Source organism: Passer montanus, unplaced genomic scaffold (assembly GCF_014805655.1).
Source record: "Passer montanus isolate IOZ18808 unplaced genomic scaffold, ASM1480565v1 scaffold136, whole genome shotgun sequence".
In the NCBI taxonomy this organism is placed as follows: Eukaryota; Metazoa; Chordata; class Aves; order Passeriformes; family Passeridae; genus Passer; species Passer montanus.
In genome coordinates this window covers 228,074-247,180 of record NW_024360497.1, presented here as the reverse complement: position 1 = coordinate 247,180, position 19,107 = coordinate 228,074, and the positions used below count along the sequence as shown (strand labels likewise).

Genomic DNA, 19,107 nt, shown 5'->3' with positions numbered 1-19,107 from the left:
CTACATAATGGCTCTTACTCCTCTTCTGAATAAAAATTAATTGTAGAGTAAGGGGGTTGTTGCCAGTAGAGAACTGATTTCTTGAAACTCTCACAACTATACTGTATGTTTTACAGCAAAAAAAAAGTCTGAAAAAGAAAAATAATTGAGTTTCCCAAAGCAAAGGAGCTAAAGGAGACCGATGTTCCTATGGCTGATTTTCAGAAGGAAAGGCATTTTGTTTTAATTTGTTTTGTGACAGACTGGCTTCAGCTCCCCCCCACCCCAGGGGTTACTCCTGGCACAAAGGGTGAAAGGGTGCAGCTTTGCACAGCACTTGGGGTGAGGAGGACCCCTCCTCCCCAGTGCATGTTTGTGTTGAATTAAGGTGGATGGTGAACACAATTGTTCTTTTTCCACTCTTCTTCTTCTGTGATTAGTAGCCCATAATATCTTAGACAAAGAATTTGATTTGTGACAGTATTCAAAAGTATTTTCTTGGCACACTCAGCTGATGCCTAGGAAGTCCACCACATGCTTATTTCTATTCCATCAAATTAAGTTGATGACTTTGTTTATTTCATCTGCAGTAATAGGTACAATTGTCCTGAACAACCAGGTAGGCTGCACCATCAGGTGTGATCATCTTTTGCCAGAGCCCTTTTCATGTTGCTTGCAAGTGCTTGCACTAGAAATCTTCTGTCTAGAAACACAGCTAGAGTGTCTAGATAAAAATTAAATGCCTTGTAAACTCAGCCATATTATTCCTCCATCTTCATTGCTGTATTTATACTTGAAGATTTCTCCTCTGGCTCTGTGGCAGCAGCAATTTCCCACAGACATATGGCAGTTTCTTATACTGTTAATTACATTTTTTTTCTTTCCTTTGCTGACTCTGCACCATCTGATAGTGATGGTTTGGGCTGCCAGGCTAACAGTGTTGTCTGCACATGTTTCACTGGACCAGCACTATCTTGGGCGATTTTTGTATCTCACCTTGTACGGCAAGGGCTGCCCTGAGTTCTGGACTCTCTTATGTTCTGCCAGCAATGAGCGTGGATCTCCACACCTCTGTCTCCTGTGTATGGATGTGGTTTTGGCTCTATGTCTCAGGAATACAGCACAGCCTTGCCTTTGGTGGCAAGATGCTGGGGTTTGGGTATGTAGGGCATGGCAGGGGAAATCAGTATCAAACAGTTTTTCACTCTGCATGGCAAGCAATTGCCAGTTCATTTCCAGACAAGCTATGCCTGAAATACCAGCAATGCATGGAAGTAGATGCAGTTTCTCACTTGAAAGGCCTGAGCTTTCAGGGGCAGCTTTCAGTGGGCAGGACAAGGAGTAACCAGACTGACACAGTGAGAGCAGCACAGGGTTTGCCTTCTGCATTTACAGGTGCTTTGTGTTGCATCCAGAACCAGCTTCTTGCAGGCTTAATTTGAAGCACAGACAAGTCTAATGAAAAATCTCTCAGCGTTCTTTGATTTGCATATCTTGTAATGCTGTTTCTAACAATATGCCTTTGTTTCAGAATCCCTATTTGCTGCTTTGAGGATTAATTGACTCTACTTCCAGCACAATGGATGAACTGCAGGATGTTCAGCTGACAGAGATCAAGCCACTCCTGAATGACAAGGTAATGCTGGCTGCTGCTTTGTCCTCACAGGTGTGCTTGGCATGACTTCGTGTCTGGCAAGGAGCCCTAGCTGCCAGAATCTGTCCACAGATTGAAGTACCTTAAGTACTGAAACCCAGTAAATTCTTCCCCACTCTGGTAGTCTACCACCACCCACTCTTCCAAAGTCTCCAGGAAAGACAGACCACAACAATTCAGGTAATTTTGGAGTCCTGGCCAAACAAAACATCATGCCTGTACTAAGGATTTGCAAAGGCTGGACAGCAGTTGGAAAGGTGATCCCATTCCTGACCTGGTGTAGCTGTATAACCTCTAATAAGTTTCTCCTTGTTAGAGAAGTGCTGCATTGTATCCTGGCTTTTGTTTTGGTTTTGGGTTGTTCTTGTTTTGTTTTGTCATTTGGTTTGGTTTTTTTACTTTTACTTTACTTTTTTTTGTTGAAAATATTCTGTCTTAAATGATCCTTTAATGTTTTGATCCCTAAAACAGCCCTGTCTCCCTGGATTTAGTAATGGAGAGTAATTTCCTTTTAATGTCTGCAGACCCCAGTTAAAGCAGCCCAGATTTATGCAATACTGAGACTTTGGAAAATCATTGTATTGCAGTAGCTGTTTAAGTCTTTCACTCTGTCTTCTGTGGGCTGGGGAAGAGCCATCTGAGCTTAGTAGATTCTACCACAAACTGTTGTTGAGAGTGCCTAAGTTCATTAAAGGCAAGATGTAGCATCTTGCATCTGCAAACTGTGATTATGAGCAATGTGGTTTGGTCACTTTCCTTAGCTCGCAGCCAAGTCTGATGGTGTGGGAATGAGTTCCTAAGGCTTTGCTGTTTGATGGCTGATGATCAGGAGGATCTGGCTTGTGCTGCCGAAGGGCTGTCTGTGGTGGTTTGACCATTCACTGTGTGCTTGCAGAAGACTACATTGTCTCTCACAAAATTGGTGACATATCTGGAATTCTGCTATGTTTTAATCTGTACTGATTAGTTTTTGCTCATTTCTTTAGTGTTCTAGCATATCTGGTTTTAGTATCTGTAAAATCTAAAAACTCAGCTGAAATCTGCAGTCCAGCTGCCTGATCTGACAGACTAGTACTGACTTACTGGGCTTCCACCATTTTTAAAAAAATGTTTCCTGGAAAGGTGAGTCTTGAAAGTACAAAATCAGTGTAGATCAGCAAATAAAATAATGAAATACAGACTTAGAGGGCAGTTTGTCATTTCAAAACAAGAGATAAACATTTACAGAAGACAAGCTTCCTAAATCCAGTGGCCCAGATCTTGCTCATGATTCTCCTGGAATTTTCTGTGTTTGAACTGGGTAGATTGCCCTTGCTTCAGTCAACTGACCTAAGTAAGAGGCATCGAGGCATGCCAAATCAAAGTGGTTTTCACTTAATAAGTTTCCAGTCTTTCTCTCAAGTATTGCCTGGTCAGCCCCATCCAGTTCTTGTGTGGTGTCCATTGTGGTTCAAATGCAGAGTTCTCATCCAAACAGAACACCAAGTGGTATTAACCAGGGTGCAGAAGGGCACACAGAGAATGATTACTTCTTTGCTTGACTCAGTGTTGAAGTTACAGGAAATATATAGTATATCAGTAGGGAGAAATATGAAAGGTAGCTCCAGAACCATCCTCAGTACTGGGAAGAGAAGTATGGGAAGAGAAGTATGCTGTGGCTCTCCTTTTCACACTTCTACCAAAATGAGGGCCTCAGGGAGCAGCCACCTCCAAGGTCTGACCCTTATTAAGGCTTTCAAGTTTGAGATAATACATGTACTTTTTAGACATAATTTATGGAGCATGAGGGTGTGGTGCAATAACCTGCTGTTCTGTGCAACATATCAGAGTCCAAAATCTATTGAGCTGGCAGTTCACTAAGGTTTTTACTGAAAACTCACTTTAGATATTGGAGTTTGAGCCAGCATGGATTAATGGCCAGAAATAGTACAGTACACTCCTAAGGTACTAATGAGTGGGTGCTCATGAACTCCTCAGACACAAAGGCTACTGTGCACAGAGAAGGAGCTCTGGTGTCTCAGACTCTTAAACCAGTGGAATTACCAGTGGAAGTGGAAATTGGTTATATCTTGTTCACTTGTCTGAACTATAGGTAATGTCACTGTGGACGACTGTGTCCTGGCTTTGTTCTGCCTCAAGTCAGCAAAAGTTACAAGCTTGACTTTTGAAGAATATAAACACTATTTTGTTTGTGTGTAACTTAATGTTACTTAGTGTGTAACTCATATCGAGTACAGGGAAGTAAAATTGCATTACATGAACATTATGTTCGTTCACCTTGTTCCGACTCACTAAAATGCAGTGACTTTTTACTGGGGAAGCAAAGGAACTTCAAATGTTCCCATTTAGTTGAAAGAGAGAAAAAAAAGAGTATTACCTGATCAGAAAAACTATCCCAGTGGCGCTTTATTATTCTGGCACCTTTAATTCCTGTTAATTCAGCCTCAGTGAAAAGTTACTGAAATGCCAGAGCCAGATTCAGGAAATGAAATGGGCAGCCTTTAGACTGGGTTGAGTCAGCCGAGCCAGCTCTGTGCTTTGAGGTGCAGGCATGGCATATTCAGAGGCCTGAAAAACTTGCCTTAAACTTTCTCAAATGAAGACAATGAATAAATGGTTTAAAGTCAGATTTTCAGTGTGTTAAAATCAAGTATGTGAGAGTCAGGGCATGTCAGCTTCTTTTGCCTCATGGTATGCCTTTACAACAAGTAGCCCAATTCAGAGCCTCATTCCTTGCTTTGTGTCATTTCCTCCCCACTCGCTTGGGGAATCTCAGACTTTTCTAAGTACAAATTCAGATCACCTTCTTTTTTACTTAGCATGCACCATCCAAATACAGTACCATATACAAATGTTTCTCATTTCTCCATAAAGAAATGGGTGACTGAACTGACCTGCTTCATAAGCTGGTGATGGTGTAGAAATCTCAGTTAATTTCAGGGTCTCAAACTGAAATAAGAGGAGACTGTTTTTTATTTTCTTTTCCCCAATACTCAGGATTTAGTGGGTTTTGCTATGTCCTGCTCAAAACACGGCCACAGTTCCATACTTAACACACAAGAGGAATGAGGGGAATGGATTCTTAAAACAGATTTGCAGATATTTCAAATGTCTCAAAGTGCAGAAAATAGGTAGCAACTCTTGTTGTTATTAACAAGGCAAGGCTCTGCAGCAAGGAAAACACAGCCATGTGTTTACCATATGGAGAGGAATGAGGGTGCTCAACCAGAAGAAATGTTTAGAGTTTTTCTGTTGTCCATATGTGATCCTAGTTTTCTCCTATTAATTTTAGTACTAAGCTGCTGTGCTGATTTGGCACAGCCTGGTTTTTGGTAGTGAGGGAGGGCCACAGGAGTAGCTTCTGTGAGAAGCTGCTAGAAGATTCCACCATGCCCAACAGAGCCAATCTCTGATGGCTCTGAAGATGATCATGCGGTTGGCCAAGTTAGAGAGGTTGGTAATGGCTCTGTGATGACACAGTTAAGAAGAAAACTTGAAACAGCATGCGCGCAGTTTTCTCCAGGGGTGGTGAGGTGCCACAGCTGCTGCCATCCTGGTGCAGCGTGTGGCAAGCCTCTACTGCCTGGCCATCCCTAGCCAGCCGTGCTGCGGGGAGAAGGGCAGGGGCAAGGGCAGCAGCTTCTCCTTCTGAGCGTCCCGCAGGAAGAGAGGCGTTAAATAGCGCCAGTGCTGTGGTGGCCGTCACTGCCCACTTGGTGGTGGCGGGGCCGCACGGCCAGCAGCAGAAATATGGTGAGAGACTCTAGGGCATGGAACCTAGATGAGATCAATCTCTCCGAGCAGCGGGATCCTGTAGGAATCTTTGAATTAGCAGAACTTGTTATCAAAAGTACCTATGAGCAGCAGTTTTATTGCTAGCCAGAGAAGAGGAGGAGGTGAGCACATGTGAGGGAGAACAACAGTGCAACACCAAGGTCAGTGGAAAACGAGGGGGAAGAGGTGCTCCAAGTGTCAAAGCTGAGATTCTTCTGTCTTGAGGTAGGGACAAACTAGAGCAGCCCATCCTTAGAGGACTGCACCCTGTGGACAAGTGATCCACACCGCAGCAGTTTTGGGCAGACTGCTGCTTGTGAGATTAGAGCCATGCTGCAGAAGTTCATGGAGAACTGTCTCCTGTGCGAGGGGCCCCATGGCATAGCAGAGACAAGACTTGTCCTCCTGAGTAAACAGATCTCGAGTGATGAACTGTCCAAAACCCCTATGCCCTGTCTCCTTGTGCTGTTGGTGGGAAGGAGGAAGGGGTTGGGAGAAAAACAAGATGCTTTAAAGTCTTCTTTTACTTCTCGTTGTCCTCCTCTGACTCTGATAATAATGAATTTACTTTATACCTTAAAATTTGAACCTGTTTTGTCCTTAGAGTGTTTTCTCCCAGTCCTCATGAGTTGAGACTCATGAGCCCTTTGTTAATTTTTTTCCCTCTCCTCAGCCGAGGTGAAAGCAAGAGAGGGTAAATGAATGGCTTTCATGGGTGCCTGGCATTTGGCCAGTATCAAATCACAATGGGTGCTATGCCTAAAACATGTCCCTAAGCTGGGATGCCATCTCAGCCTTCTGCTGATAGCTGTCAGTGATGTAACCTACTGTGTGGTTAGAGACAGTATTTCACAAAGCACGTGGGCACAAGGACAGGTTCCTGCAGATCTTCCAACCTGCAGGATGCCAAGTGGGTGCTGTACTGACTGTGTTCACCTGCATGCAAGGGGTCACCCTCTGAGAAGAATCAGTGGTGAGCTACTGCACACAATTCCCATGCACTTGGGTTTCAGGAGCTTGCAGGTCCTTGTGTCTGTTGTGGAATAATCCCATACCTGCAGGAGTGGCTGCACAGAAGCTGACTGCATGGTTTGTTTTCCTGCACTCAGTATGTGAGATCCCAGGAGTACTCCTTTAGGAGTTTTGCATCCAAATTGTTAATGGACGCCAGGAATAGACAAAACCCAGAACCATATGCAGCCCAGCTGTGGCCAGTGTCCTTCCTATGTGCATCTGTCCCTGTTTGAACAATCTCAGCTGTGCATACAGGTACTCACTTCCCTTGGCTGGTAGCCTCCTTACAGCCCTATAACCTTGTTGTATAGGAATGGGGAGATCTTACATGGAGTTTGCTTGTACAGGTCTTGCATTTCACTGCTTACCTGACTGCAACCAGTCTCAACTGTGCTATAACAGAGTTCTCTGTGGGAAACTTTCATGCTGTTATTAGGGGTGTTCTGGAGAATTGTGCTGATCTCCTTTTTTTCTTTTTTTTTTTCCTGTTTTTCATTAACAGAATGCAGCTCGCAACTTCCAGGACTTCGACTGTCAGGTAAGATCATGTCTAGGAGACAGGGATCAATTGGTAACTCTCCATAGCTCAGCAGTACTGTTGAGAGAGATGAAAAAAACCTCTGTATTTTAATTTTAGCTCCTCTTAAGGTTTATTCAATAAGACCTGGTATATAGCCAGTGACAGAAATTGCCCTTCACCCTCATGTGCCAAGCAGCATGAAGGTTCTGAGATGCCGATTGCTCTGCCAAGGCTGCACAACATCTTGCAGGATGGCTGGTCTCCTGAATAACAGTTTCTTGGAAAAATGCAGTATGCAGAAGAACTGCAGCTCTTTCATGTCTTGTCTGGTTCATTGGCCGGGAAAGGAGGAGCTTGCATGCTCTACCTGCTTGTCTTGAGGGGAGATGGAAGTGAGAGTGCTGCCCCAGGTACAGCACACTGCTTTGCTGGGCCTGGTTTGGCACAGCCATGGTTGTTTACCAGGAGTTTATTGGTGGTACGGAGGTGAGCCCAATGGCTCTGGTTGCCATAGGAATAATCCTTTTGTAGAAGTGATTGCTCCACCAGCATCTAAGACGGAGGACATATACTCTGTGATAGGCAGAGCAGAGCGCTGAGATTCTGTGGGACATTTTGTGGAGCACAGGCTCATTTCCATACCAGATTATCCTGCTGCCTTCTCACTAAGCATGTGGGTATGCATCTGGTGGCTGTTGTTTCTCTCTAGCAGTTGGAGGCTGTTGTGTCTGTAGTCTTCTGCTCAGCACAGGATAGGTAATACTGCACTGCTGTAGCACACTAAGGGCTGGAAACATCATAATAAATTTAGTAGAAGTCCGTTGATGTAGGCCACTCCAGAAAATTATTTGCAAGCTTGTGCACAGCAGGAACATAGCAAATACAGTCCTATGAAGGTAAGCAGCAATAGTGTTAAGCCATGGTTTTTCTTTTGAAATAAAGTTAGATAACAGGTTTAAAACACTTTCCTGTACTGTCATGTTTCCATCTATCTATATCTTCTCTTACCTTTCGAGGTAAAGTTTGCTCCCATGTCAGATATGTAATGGGTAAAAATAGGTGCAATGCCTTTGAGTAAGTGTAAACAACAGAGGCACTTCCTACTGTGGTCTATGTACCAGGATTGGGAAGAATGTAATATATTGTGTATTGGCCTCTGCTGCCAGTTCTCTACTGACCCACCAAAGCTCTGGGCATTCCCATGCCTTGCCTGGCTGTGAGCAGCATGGCTCGAGGGAGTCAGAGCAGAGTGGGAAGGTGGGAAAGAGGCCCTGTCACAGAGCTGTGTGTAGCTGCTGCCTTTTGGATCTACGCTTTTCCTCAACAAGCAAAGCCTCTTTGCACTTTTCTTTAAACAGAGCCCCAGACCTGAAGCTGGGCAAACCCTGCAGAAACCTGGCACTGCAGCCACCAGCCTGTGCACACAGCATGTCCCAGAGCTGTGGTTGTCCTCTCCAGGGCTGAGCTTTGGGAAGATCTGCGTGGTCTGCAACCAGGGAGTGGTACTCTGGGGAGTACTAGGCCAGGAAGGACAGGCTTTTGTTTCTGTACTTTACTGTAGATCACCAGTGAGCTGGTGGCCATGGCAACAGTTGGGCAGGAGGCAAGATGTTCTTTCTGGGAAACCATATAATTAATGTAGAATACCTTTTTTTTTTTTTTTTTTCCCACCAAGATGTTAACATGGTGTCTCTCATGGCTGTAAATATTGTCCCAGCCTCACCTTCCTCCAGCATCTCTCCCTGCAAGGTGTAGTTTCAGGACACACCTGGCTTGACATTCCCTCACATCATAGCTAGAAAGTGGCACAAGGGCTGGTTTAAGTCTCTGAAATCTGCCAGAGAGGATGGATGGTGTGGGTGTGTTGGATCCTTGGGTTTTCTGTCTCAGCTGCTAGTACCAAGAACTGTGCTTACACTTGGAGACTGAGTTTGTGTCCTGTGAAAAATTACTGCTGCTTTTTAATTTAGCAAAGCACATCCAGGCCTCTATGACTTTACCAGTGTCACAGGAATTTGAAGTGAAGAAGATTACCAGGGCTTTCAGAGGAAGGAATATCCTCTTGTATAGAGAATGATTTAAAAGCGCTTAGGCTGGGGCAGTGTTTTCATTTGTCCTGAATTTCAAAGGGAGGAAGAGCCTTGGGGAGGATCTCAGTTTGACAAGAATAGGCACAAACTGGCCACACAGACTGATTGAAGATGGTTTCCAGTTACAGTGCAGTGAAGTTCTCAATCAGCTTCCAATAGCAGCAACATCTGCAAAGGCCCTGGTGGGTTTTAAGGCAAAACTTAAAGAATTTGTGAGGTAGATTTTATTATCTTATACAGTGTAGCGTTTGCAATATGAGACCATGGCATCAGTGATGTGAGATTTGTGTTTCAGACCTTTTTATTTTTCTAATAGCTAAAAAAAATCTTTTTTAAATGGAGTTAAAGCTGTAGCTTTGACTGGGGATGACCAGCTCACATCCTGAGCTGTGCTTGCAGGGCTGCAGGCAGTGCAGTGAGGGAAGGGGGTGGTGAGGTAAAGGTGAGCCTCTGTCAGTACTGTTGATAACCCTGTTGGCAGTGCAGATCCAGTTAGAGCTCCCCACTAAAAGACTCTGACATATTGGAGCACGTCCTGTTTTATCTGTCCGTATTATTCTGTGCCCTTGGCCATGAGGTCATTTGCTGTAAGTCTATGCTAGAATTTCACAGAATATGCTGAGTTGGAAGGGACCCTCAAGAATCATTGAGTCTAACTCTTAAGTGAATGGGCTGTATTGAACCCACCGTCTCTGGTGTTATTAGCATCATGCTCTAACCAACTAACCTCAGGGTCCCAGCTCCTTCCAGGACTGACTGATGTCCCTGCTCTAGCTTCTCCTTGGATACAGCCAGAGTAACAGCCACCCTCAGTCTTAGTTCTGTGGTGCTTTTAGACTTCCCTCTGTCTGAAATCTGGAATTTCAAAATGTTCTCTGCAGCTGGGCCATGCTTATGAATGGGAGAAGTGTTTAGTTTAATCCCATCTGAGCAACTGTCATTAGCACTGTCACTGACTCTAGGAGGTGTGTAGGGTTCCTCACGCTGTTTTCATTCCTCACGCATATTTGACATGTGTTGCTTTTCAATGGAACATGTATATTTAAGGTTTGTAAGGTCTTTCCTTTGGTGAAAAGGGGTAATGCCATTGTGAATTTCTATTCATTTCCCTGTATGTTTGGTTTTATTTTTGAGTAACTTTCCAGGATCAGATCTGAGAAAAGTCAACAGCACAAGTTTCTGCTTCTTCCTACTTCTGAAATTTGTTACTCTGAGGTGAATGTGTGTGAGGAAGCTTTTAGCTTTTCTGGTACAGCTGACTTCCAGATGCAGCTGTCCTGGTTTTCTTAAACTGTTCGTATGCAAGCAACAAAAGCTAACCCTGATACATAACAGATTGCCTGGGTGTCAGTTAAACAACCCCACATAATCTGGTAACTGCAGTGGAGAGGAAGGGGAGAGCTAGCATGGAGGCTTAGCGGTTTTTATCAATATGAATTTAGGTTATTCTCAGAACTAAAAAGTATTAACCTAAATCTGAGACCTACATTTTACTTGAAAGTGGTATGAACCCTAATGAAGTCTAGGCTTGGCTTTTCCCAGTGTCCATGGGCAGATGGTCGAGTAAATGGTCTGGAATGCTGATGGACAGATGGTATGGTGATCTGTTAATTAATCTGCACTGTTAAGAGAGCTGTGCCTGTGCTTTTATTATTATCTGCAGACCCTCTGCCGCTTTCAGAAGTAGATACTCAGTCTACATCTCTCGCTTCCAGATTATTTGCTTTAAATAGAAATGAAGGAATATGCTGATATATTTGTAAAACTATCCAACTAAACCTGTGTTGTTTCAGTCTGAAATAAGCTGGCATTTGATCTGATGAGTTGATGTGATTATTTGAGCTGCCTCTGCTGCTTCCCACCAGCAGGAAGGCAGAGAAATGTTTGGCTTTTCAGCACACACCATGCAGAAGGGGGCTTTGAGTGTGGAGGTGGTCTGGGATTTGGCTGAGTATTTGCAGAAAGTTCGTGAGGAGGAGGTGGGAATAAGTAAGTCTAGGACGTGCAGGGTTCATCTGAAACTGAAAGGACAAGGCATACATAAACCCTTGGAAGAAAAAAATTGCCTGGTATAAAAATGTGCTGTCTTGCTGGCATTAGTGGAAAATGTGGAGTTACTCAGTTGCTTGTGCCCAGAGTAAAACACGGCGCAATGTTTGCAGAGTTAATGTCAGACCTTGATAAGGAATTTTTTGCTACTTGCTTTTACTGCAAGTGTCACTTTTCAATAAGCCCATGTTTGTACTGATTCAGTTTTGGAGAAGTTCTTTTGCAAGTATGTAAACTTAAAAGTAGTTTGAAGCTTTTTGAATCTGCATTTTTAAAAGTTTGCTTATCCTTTCCTAGTCTCTTTGCTTTATTTTTACTTGCTCTGCTGTCAAAAAGGGTATGTGCTGCTGAGAAGTTATTGACATACATATTGTGTGCATTTCCTGATGTTGGAGAGGTTGAATTGAAATTGTCCTCATTTTTTGAAACTGTGTTCATTTTTCATTTAAGACAGCTTGTGGGTGCTACCCAGTGGCATTGAATACAAGATGTTTCTGTTTACTGTGCTGAAATAAAATAGAATGTTAGCACGTTTGAGGAAGGGCTTGCTTTCTGTGTGTGAATAATGGGAGCTGTTCTCACCCCTACTGAAGCATTTTGTCTGGGATATGAAAGATCATTGTTCTCTGATTTGTACAATGAGTTCTTTTGATTAAAGTTCTAGAGTGAAATCAATTAGAGCACATAAGATGTTTTGATCTAGAAAGCAAGTCTATTTAATACCTGCTATATTAATGCTGTGTTAAAACAAGCATCACCACTAAAGTACTGGTTTTGACTTCTGACATCACAGCAAAAAATATTGTAAAGATAACAATTACTAAAATAGAATTTTAGTTTGGCCTCCTTTTTTTGCATCATTTATGTTTCTTGGGAAGCTTTTCCTGTGATTCCTCTGATCTGGTGTTCTATCTAAAAAGCTCACTTTTTTTGTAAAATTGCCATGTTGATTCTGGAAAGTTTTAACTAGCTGGACTTGGACTGAAACATGACTCTTATTTCTAAATGTACGTGCACAGAGCTTCCCTGGGTTTTACATAAACATTAGTTCTGCTTTCTGTATTCTGTGACAACAGTGTGCCAAAGGGGTGATTATGCATTTGTAATACTTGAAGTTCCTGTACTTTTTATGTTCTTGTGAGTGAGTTTTTAGAGCAAAGCAAATAAATGTGCTTAAGGTTGAGCCATTTTCATCCATTATGTAGCATCCATTAATGGTATTTCTCAGCAATTAATGAGTAACTGTACTATCAGGTTTAATTCTATGCCCTTCTAGTTCCACATCTAGGGATGTGGAAAGTTTGGAGAGACAGAACACAGCCCTGCATTCTCTTCTTCAAGAGATTTTAATATGTTCACTGTCTTGAGCAAGGTACTGAAATGCAGATTGGGACATCATATTAGTAAGAGGATTGTCCTTGGCTAGAAACATGGCCTTTGGCTTACCTTCCAGGTTCCTTGAGGAGTTAAGGTCATCTGGGGTTTAGCAGTCACACAAACTATTTCAGGCTCACCTGTGTATTAGTGCATTCAGATCTCTGTTATGCAGGCTTCAGGTTTACAAAGGCTGTGTGTGCAGGTCGTGGCACCTTTGGTCCACTGCCTAGGGGATGGGAGAAAGCCAGAGGTTCTCTGTTCTGTTTGCAGCCCGTGGGGAAGGCTGCAGTCTCACACTCTGCTGTCTCAAAACAACAGTGCAGAGTGCCCCCCTGCCAGCCTTGCACAGAGCAGAGCTCAGCTGCCATGTTTAGTTCACCCTGAACTGTTACAGATCTAGGCAGGTCCAGTTTCCTGCCTTAGGCAGGAAGAGGGGATCTACTCTCAGAGCGGGAGTAAGAAGTGCCATGTATTCCTCAGTCTGTGCTGGGTGCCTTGCTCATGACACTGGATACTTGACTGCAGTGCAAGTTGTAGTTTTAACTGCTTCTTGTAACACTTGGGCAGGGCAGGAGATGGAGAAGTGCATCTTTCTATATGTCAGACATGTTGTCATGAATTGTTTACTGGTCTCAGCATTGCGTGGTTGGAGGGGTTTGTGTCTGCTTTGGGACCACAAACCCAGCCTGTCAGCCATGCTCATATTGTAGCTCACTTGACCGAGTTCCTTTTGACTGCAAAGCCAGTGTCTGTTCTCTGGCAGGATCTGTGTTTGGAAGTGACTTGCCAGTTTTTGCTGGCTGACACTGAGCATTAGCAAGGGTCACAGAGATGCACTGAGTCCATCCTTCACCATCACCTGCCTTTGGAACAGGTGCTTGCAACTCTGTCTCCTGATGCTTTTTAGTTTGTGTAAGCAGATTGAATATCTCATTCTTCTGCTGCTCTCAGTTCTCACACAGAATTTCTCTTAACACTTAATCCAATTACACAGAGTACCAGAAACCATTGCTTGCCTGCATAGATCATATTGTGTTTTCTATTAATAAATTTCTGCTCTGTATGGAAGTGAATGATTTACTTCAAGACATTGTTTTAAATCTGATTTTGATTTGCTTCCCATGCCACCATCTCCTTCAACTCTATCATTTCCAAAATAATTTTGCACTGAGAAGAAGATGGGAGGCAGCTGCCAGCTGCCTTAAGGTTGGTGGTATTATAATGGGAAGAATTACCAGGTGCTAATGTTTTACAGTCTTACAATATTTTTTTCTTATCTTACAGTCATAGTTTGTGGTATTGTTTTAGTAACGTGTAGAAATTTGAGGGCAGCTCTTTCCGAGAGCAAGACAACGGAGTCTCTGCTTTAATCTCTCTGTAGTTAGTAGCTGGGATGGGCTGCCCCAGGAGCATGATGAGGTTTTCACCTTTGCCAAGACTAGCAAAGATGACATAAAGTAAATAGCTGTAGCCACAGAGTCAGTGAAAAGGGGGAAAGCCTGCCCTGAGTAATCTGCATCTTCTCCACTTTACAGCAAAGCAGCAGAGGCAGTTCTCTTTGCCTTAGGTGAACCAGGAACTGAATGTCCTTAAGCTGAATGGTTTTTGGGGAATGTTTCTAGCCCTATGCTATTACAGACCTTCAGCAAGCTTGAGCAGAGTGCAAGCAACAGATGCCTTACTGCTCTGTGTTCTCCCAGGTTTTCATGTTAGAAAAAAATTTTGAAGAGATTTCACAGATGTGTTCTTTATTGCCAGTCTCCAAATCAAATAAAATCCTGATTTTTTAAGGAACTAATTTTAAACTTTGAGAGCTTCACACTGGGAGTAAAACTCACCTGGTAATGCTAAAAAAGAAGCTTAATAAATTAGTCATGAAAAGCACTGGTAATATGAATTCTAGTCATTAATCGTTCCCACCGTGAAACGGTTTCTTCAACCTTTAATGACCTTTAAAACTTAAGTACTGAATCACACTGTGACCTGGGTCTGTGGGAGCATAGCTGGAATTTGTACTGCTGCTTCTGTTTCCTGTGAGTTTCTGGAGCTCAAGGCATTGAGCACCTCTGGAGCTGCTGTTGGATGCCTCACTCCTTCACTCAGAATGTTTTTTCTCAGTATGGGAATTTTGTTGTTGTGTTAAGGAAACTTCCCTGTCCAACCCTCCCAGAGCTACTCTGGCAGTTACTTGGATCACCTGAACTGGGACCAAGCCCCTGGCAGCTCATATCCCACACTCAGTCACAGCAGGTTTTTTACTGCTTCTGCCCCAGGTTTTCCTTAGCAGAGTCACGGATGTCCAGATCCCTGAGATAATTTAATCATGGTGCAACAGCTAAATAGCAAAGCAACAAAATAAGACCTTGAGCTGGTGCCTCCAAAGAGGGACCCCAAACAAAGGATCCCCTGGGGTTTTATCCCTTCACAGCACAGGGAAAGTCTGAGCGTCCTCAGCTGCTGCAGCGTCTCTGAGTCCGGGTCCCCTCTCTGGACCTCAGGTCCTTGGGCCCTTTTCTGCAAAGGGTCTTCAGTTCATGGCCTCTTGCTGTGAGCTTAGGCTCCTGCCCCTCCAGAGCTCAACCTGCAGTTCTATTGCAGCTGCACCTGAAGCTACTGAATGGATTCTTTAACAGGTGGCACCTGTAAGTGGCACTGTCATTGTTTCCCTCTCTGGCCAAAGGCAGAGGGTGGCAGTCAGAAATGGTTCCTACATTTGAGCCTTTTTACCATGTGTCTACTTCTTTCTGTAATCAGTCCCACGGTAGATTTAGGCTTTGGCAGTCATAGTTGGGTGTGGGTTTTCCTCTTTAAGTTTGAGAAGCATTCAGAAATGTTAAGGGCAAATGGAATAATGTCCCGGCCTTGTCTGACCTGCAAATGCCCAGTAAGGAATGCCTTCCAGCAGTTCTTGTTTGAGTTTGATCTCAGATGTTTTAAAGCTTCTGTTGGGTTGTGCTTTATCACCTTCCAGTGTCTGAGCCACTATGGTTCTCACGCACTTCTGAAGTGCAGGGCTCTTTGATCAAGAGCAGAGATTCTTAGGAACTGGCACCATAGAGATTACAGCAAAATTCGCAGGACAGTGAACCCAACCCTGCACTCCCACCTACAGATTTCTGTGAGACCATCAGCTCACTGGACATGGGGCAGGGCAGAGGGACAGGAGAAGGACTCTTTCCAGTGGCATCATGAAGTCAGTCAATCAAAGTTGCATCCATTACATGGTAACAACACTGCATTTTAGCCACAAACTTCTGTGGAGCAGCAGAGCATGAGAAGCCATCCTTGACATGATTCTGAAGGCAGAGAAATGTGTTCTGTGCCTTCCAAGATCTGCTCTGCGATGGAAACCATAATGTATTCCAGATCAACATCCTTGGGGGAAAGGAAAAAAACCATAAACCAGCAAACCATAGAAAACTTCACTAGTTTTGCACTCCAAGTTCAGAACAAAGCCTGCACAGAAATAGAGAAGACTGTTGAACATAAACTGAGCAGAGAGCAAATGCCCATCCATTGCAGCAATGACAAGGAATGGTGCCAGAAAGCCAGCATGTCTAGCAGAAGGGCAGGAAGGTTATTTTAAACAAAGCATTTTTTTAAAAGCTAGAGAAAATGGAAGAGGTTATAAACTCTAACAGATTAAATATATGAACAAAGGGGTTTTTGAGAGATGATTTGCAAAGGGGAAAAAACCCAACTGTCCTGTTTCAGATGTCAAAATGGAACCTGGAAGGGAGGCTTGTGGTTAGTCATAGCAGAAAAACTAAATTTATTTTTTTCTGCATGCAGGCTTGGCACAGAGCAATTCACAGAGAGCGCTGTGCTGGAATGCTCTTTGTGGGGAGTCAGCGCAGACCCTGCCTGACCCCACAGTGCCTGCTGCAGAGGCTCTACAAAAATAATATTTATGCATTTGTAGCAGGTTGCCAGAACTAGAAGTACCAACCCAGGAGTTTTAAATAAGTTTAAAGATTAAATAGTTGAGACGTTAAGTGAGAGGTTATGCTCCTCTCTTGAACCTGCCATGGTGACCAATGATTCATCTGTCAGACATTTTATAAGACAGATCAGAATTCAGAGGAATTCTGGAAATTCACTGACCAGCTATATCAGATAGACTGATAAAATTAGCAGAGTGCAGTGGATCAATGACACTGATAAATATTGAGAAAGGGTAATGTAAGTTTTTACATGGAAGAAGTCCTGCTCTGCAGAGCTGCTGGAATTCTTCTACTGATATGGATCAGTAGTGATATAAGTAAAGATAATTCAGTCAGTGCAGCCTACTTGGATTTCCAAGAGACAGGACCAAAAGGAGTCTTAAGACATATCTCTTAAGGGACTTAGGAGACCATGCAGTCAGAAGAGAAGTCCACTGATGGATGAAATACTTACTAAAAAACCCAGCATTTGTCCTCACAAGTTGAGATCACTTGAGCACTCTGGAGATCTGTACTGGGACCTGTGCTGCTTAAATATACTCTTTGGAGGTATGGAAAAAGTGATGGAAGGTGCAGTGACAAAACTTATCTGCCTTTGGGTAAACAAAGTGTGCTACACATTGAGTCAAACCTTCCTAGAGTGGAAAATGAAAGCATGGGCTCAGGGCTGATGATAACCCAGAGGCATAAAGCCTTAACATTGCAGGGGATGAGTGACAATGTCAGCACCGGGCTTGTGGCTTTCAGTAAAACAAATCAATCTTTGTTCATCAGGAACAGACAACAAAGCAACTCCATTGTGCTACTTCCTGCATCCACCACATGTGCCTGCATGTGTTTGGCATCCTGCCAGGCCTCTTGGCTCAGCAAAGACGGAGCTTCCTGGGGCAGTTTTGGAGGACCCGTGTGGTCAGGGTCATCTGCTGTACCAGGGCTGGCTGGATAGTCTCAAGCACATCAGCCCAGAAAGGAGCATGTGAGGGTCACAAGCTGTTAGGGTATTGCTTCTGGGGAGTATGGAAATGTGGTCAGTTGCTCCCCAGCTTCCAAACCAAAGGCCAGGAGATATCATGCAAAATCAGCAGATATGAGATGGGGAATTACGTAGTTCTTTACCCCACACGTTAATAAGGTTCAGCTGCTCTGGTCACAGGGGGAGAGGCACAAGTATTTGGCAGTTGTAGCCCCATCCTCCAAAAGTTGAAGACCGCACCTCCAGTTAAGGAAGTCTTAGTGGACCTACAGATTGTTGGAAGTTGGGAAAGTCATGGGAAACTGTTACAAGATACAACTGTTTGAGGACTTGTATCACTTTGTCCTTTTCCACAAGCGCAGGCTCCTGAAGTCCTCCCAGCAGGCTACAGCTGCAGCTGGTCTCCATGCCTTCTGTTCTTCCTCCATCATTGCTCTTCTCCTTCCTGCCTCCAGGCACTGCTGGTGTTTGAAGCTGTGAATCCCAGGTGTGCTGGGTGGATCAATGGCAACCTCCTGCCCAGCCTCAACTCTGTGTGTCAGCAGCAAGTGTGGCAGGGGCAGTGCCTGCAGCTGCTGAGAGCCGGCTCTGGGAGCCACGCTGCCTCTGCTACCTACCTCCTATTTGCAGCAGGTGGGCTGCAGCTGCTGTTTATTTTTACCTGCTATACAAATAAAGGCAAAAGATAAAAATATCTTTTTTTTTTCTGAAGAAAATCTTCTGATAAAGTTTTCAGTCCCTAAGTGAAAATGGAATTTTATCCAGCTCTTCAAAACACAACCTGTGGATCATGAGCTTCTCTGCATTCATCTCCCTTATTTTAAAGACTGCAGGTTTGCAAAAGCCTGGCTGTCTCCTGGCCACATGTTTTCCACCTGCCTTCTCATATCACTGCTTCCCTGCACTAGACCAGATAAGCATTCAGACATTAGCTGGAATTAGACACGTGCAAAGTAAAAAACCTTGAATCTCTTTTCAAATGACACTGATACAGTGTGTCATAGCTGACCTGAGCAGAGAGCAGAAAGAAACCAAATGTGCCAGAGTCTGGAAGTGTCTGTTACTTTCCAGCACAACACTTCTACACAAGCAGAGGGCAAATACCAGCAGTGAACATGCAAGAATTGTGTTTTGGAACTGGGCACCATTATGGAAGCATTGATGCAGTGTGACACAGGCAGGACATCTCAGTAAGCAGCTGTGAAGAGTGTCTGCACATGAAGAAAGTGTGTTTGTCAAGCAGAGAGGGTGCAGCCTGCAAAGTTCCTGTTCTCTCACTGAGTGCTCTGGTACCCACTGTAAGTGGGTTATTCTGCTCCACATTTGAGAGAGTAATAAGCCAGTAATAATGTAACTAAATAATAACTTTGGGGGGAAGTTCAAGGTAGCCTTTGTATAAGTGTAGAGACTGTTGTCATCTCAACCATAATACCTGAGCTTTGATTTAAGCTTCTATCTCATGCTGTCCTTTGGCTTTGATACATAGGAGAGCTGTTGTGAAGACAAACAGGTGATGAGGAATCACGCGTGCACTAATTGTGTGGCATCTGAAAATTATTTTGTCCTTTGCAATGAGAGATTGAGATAAAAGCCCTAAAACTCGAGGGAAAGTTTCAGAGAAAATAAAGTTCACTGGAAAAACTGACAATGAATCACTGGTAGGGAAACTGGGGGTAAAACTCAGTCTTATTTCTACACATAATGTAGAAAAAGAGATCAGCATGATAGCCAAT

At 43.7% G+C, this 19,107-nt stretch overlaps 1 protein-coding gene across 3 annotated transcripts in view; it reads left to right on the top strand.

The window, feature by feature from the left end:
- The window catches only part of NDRG3 (NDRG family member 3), a 50,535-nt gene that overhangs the window by 15,599 nt on the left and 15,829 nt on the right, over positions 1-19,107 (top strand). For 2 of the 3 annotated variants that reach the window (XM_039699515.1, XM_039699514.1), the window contains exons 1-2: positions 1,505-1,615; positions 6,924-6,959. In XM_039699515.1, the coding sequence (XP_039555449.1) occupies positions 1,559-1,615; positions 6,924-6,959 (93 nt within the window). In that variant the 5' untranslated portion in view covers positions 1,505-1,558. Of the gene's footprint in view, positions 1-1,504; positions 1,616-6,923; positions 6,960-19,107 lie in introns of those variants that run through there. The other variant, XM_039699513.1, reaches the window with a different exon arrangement.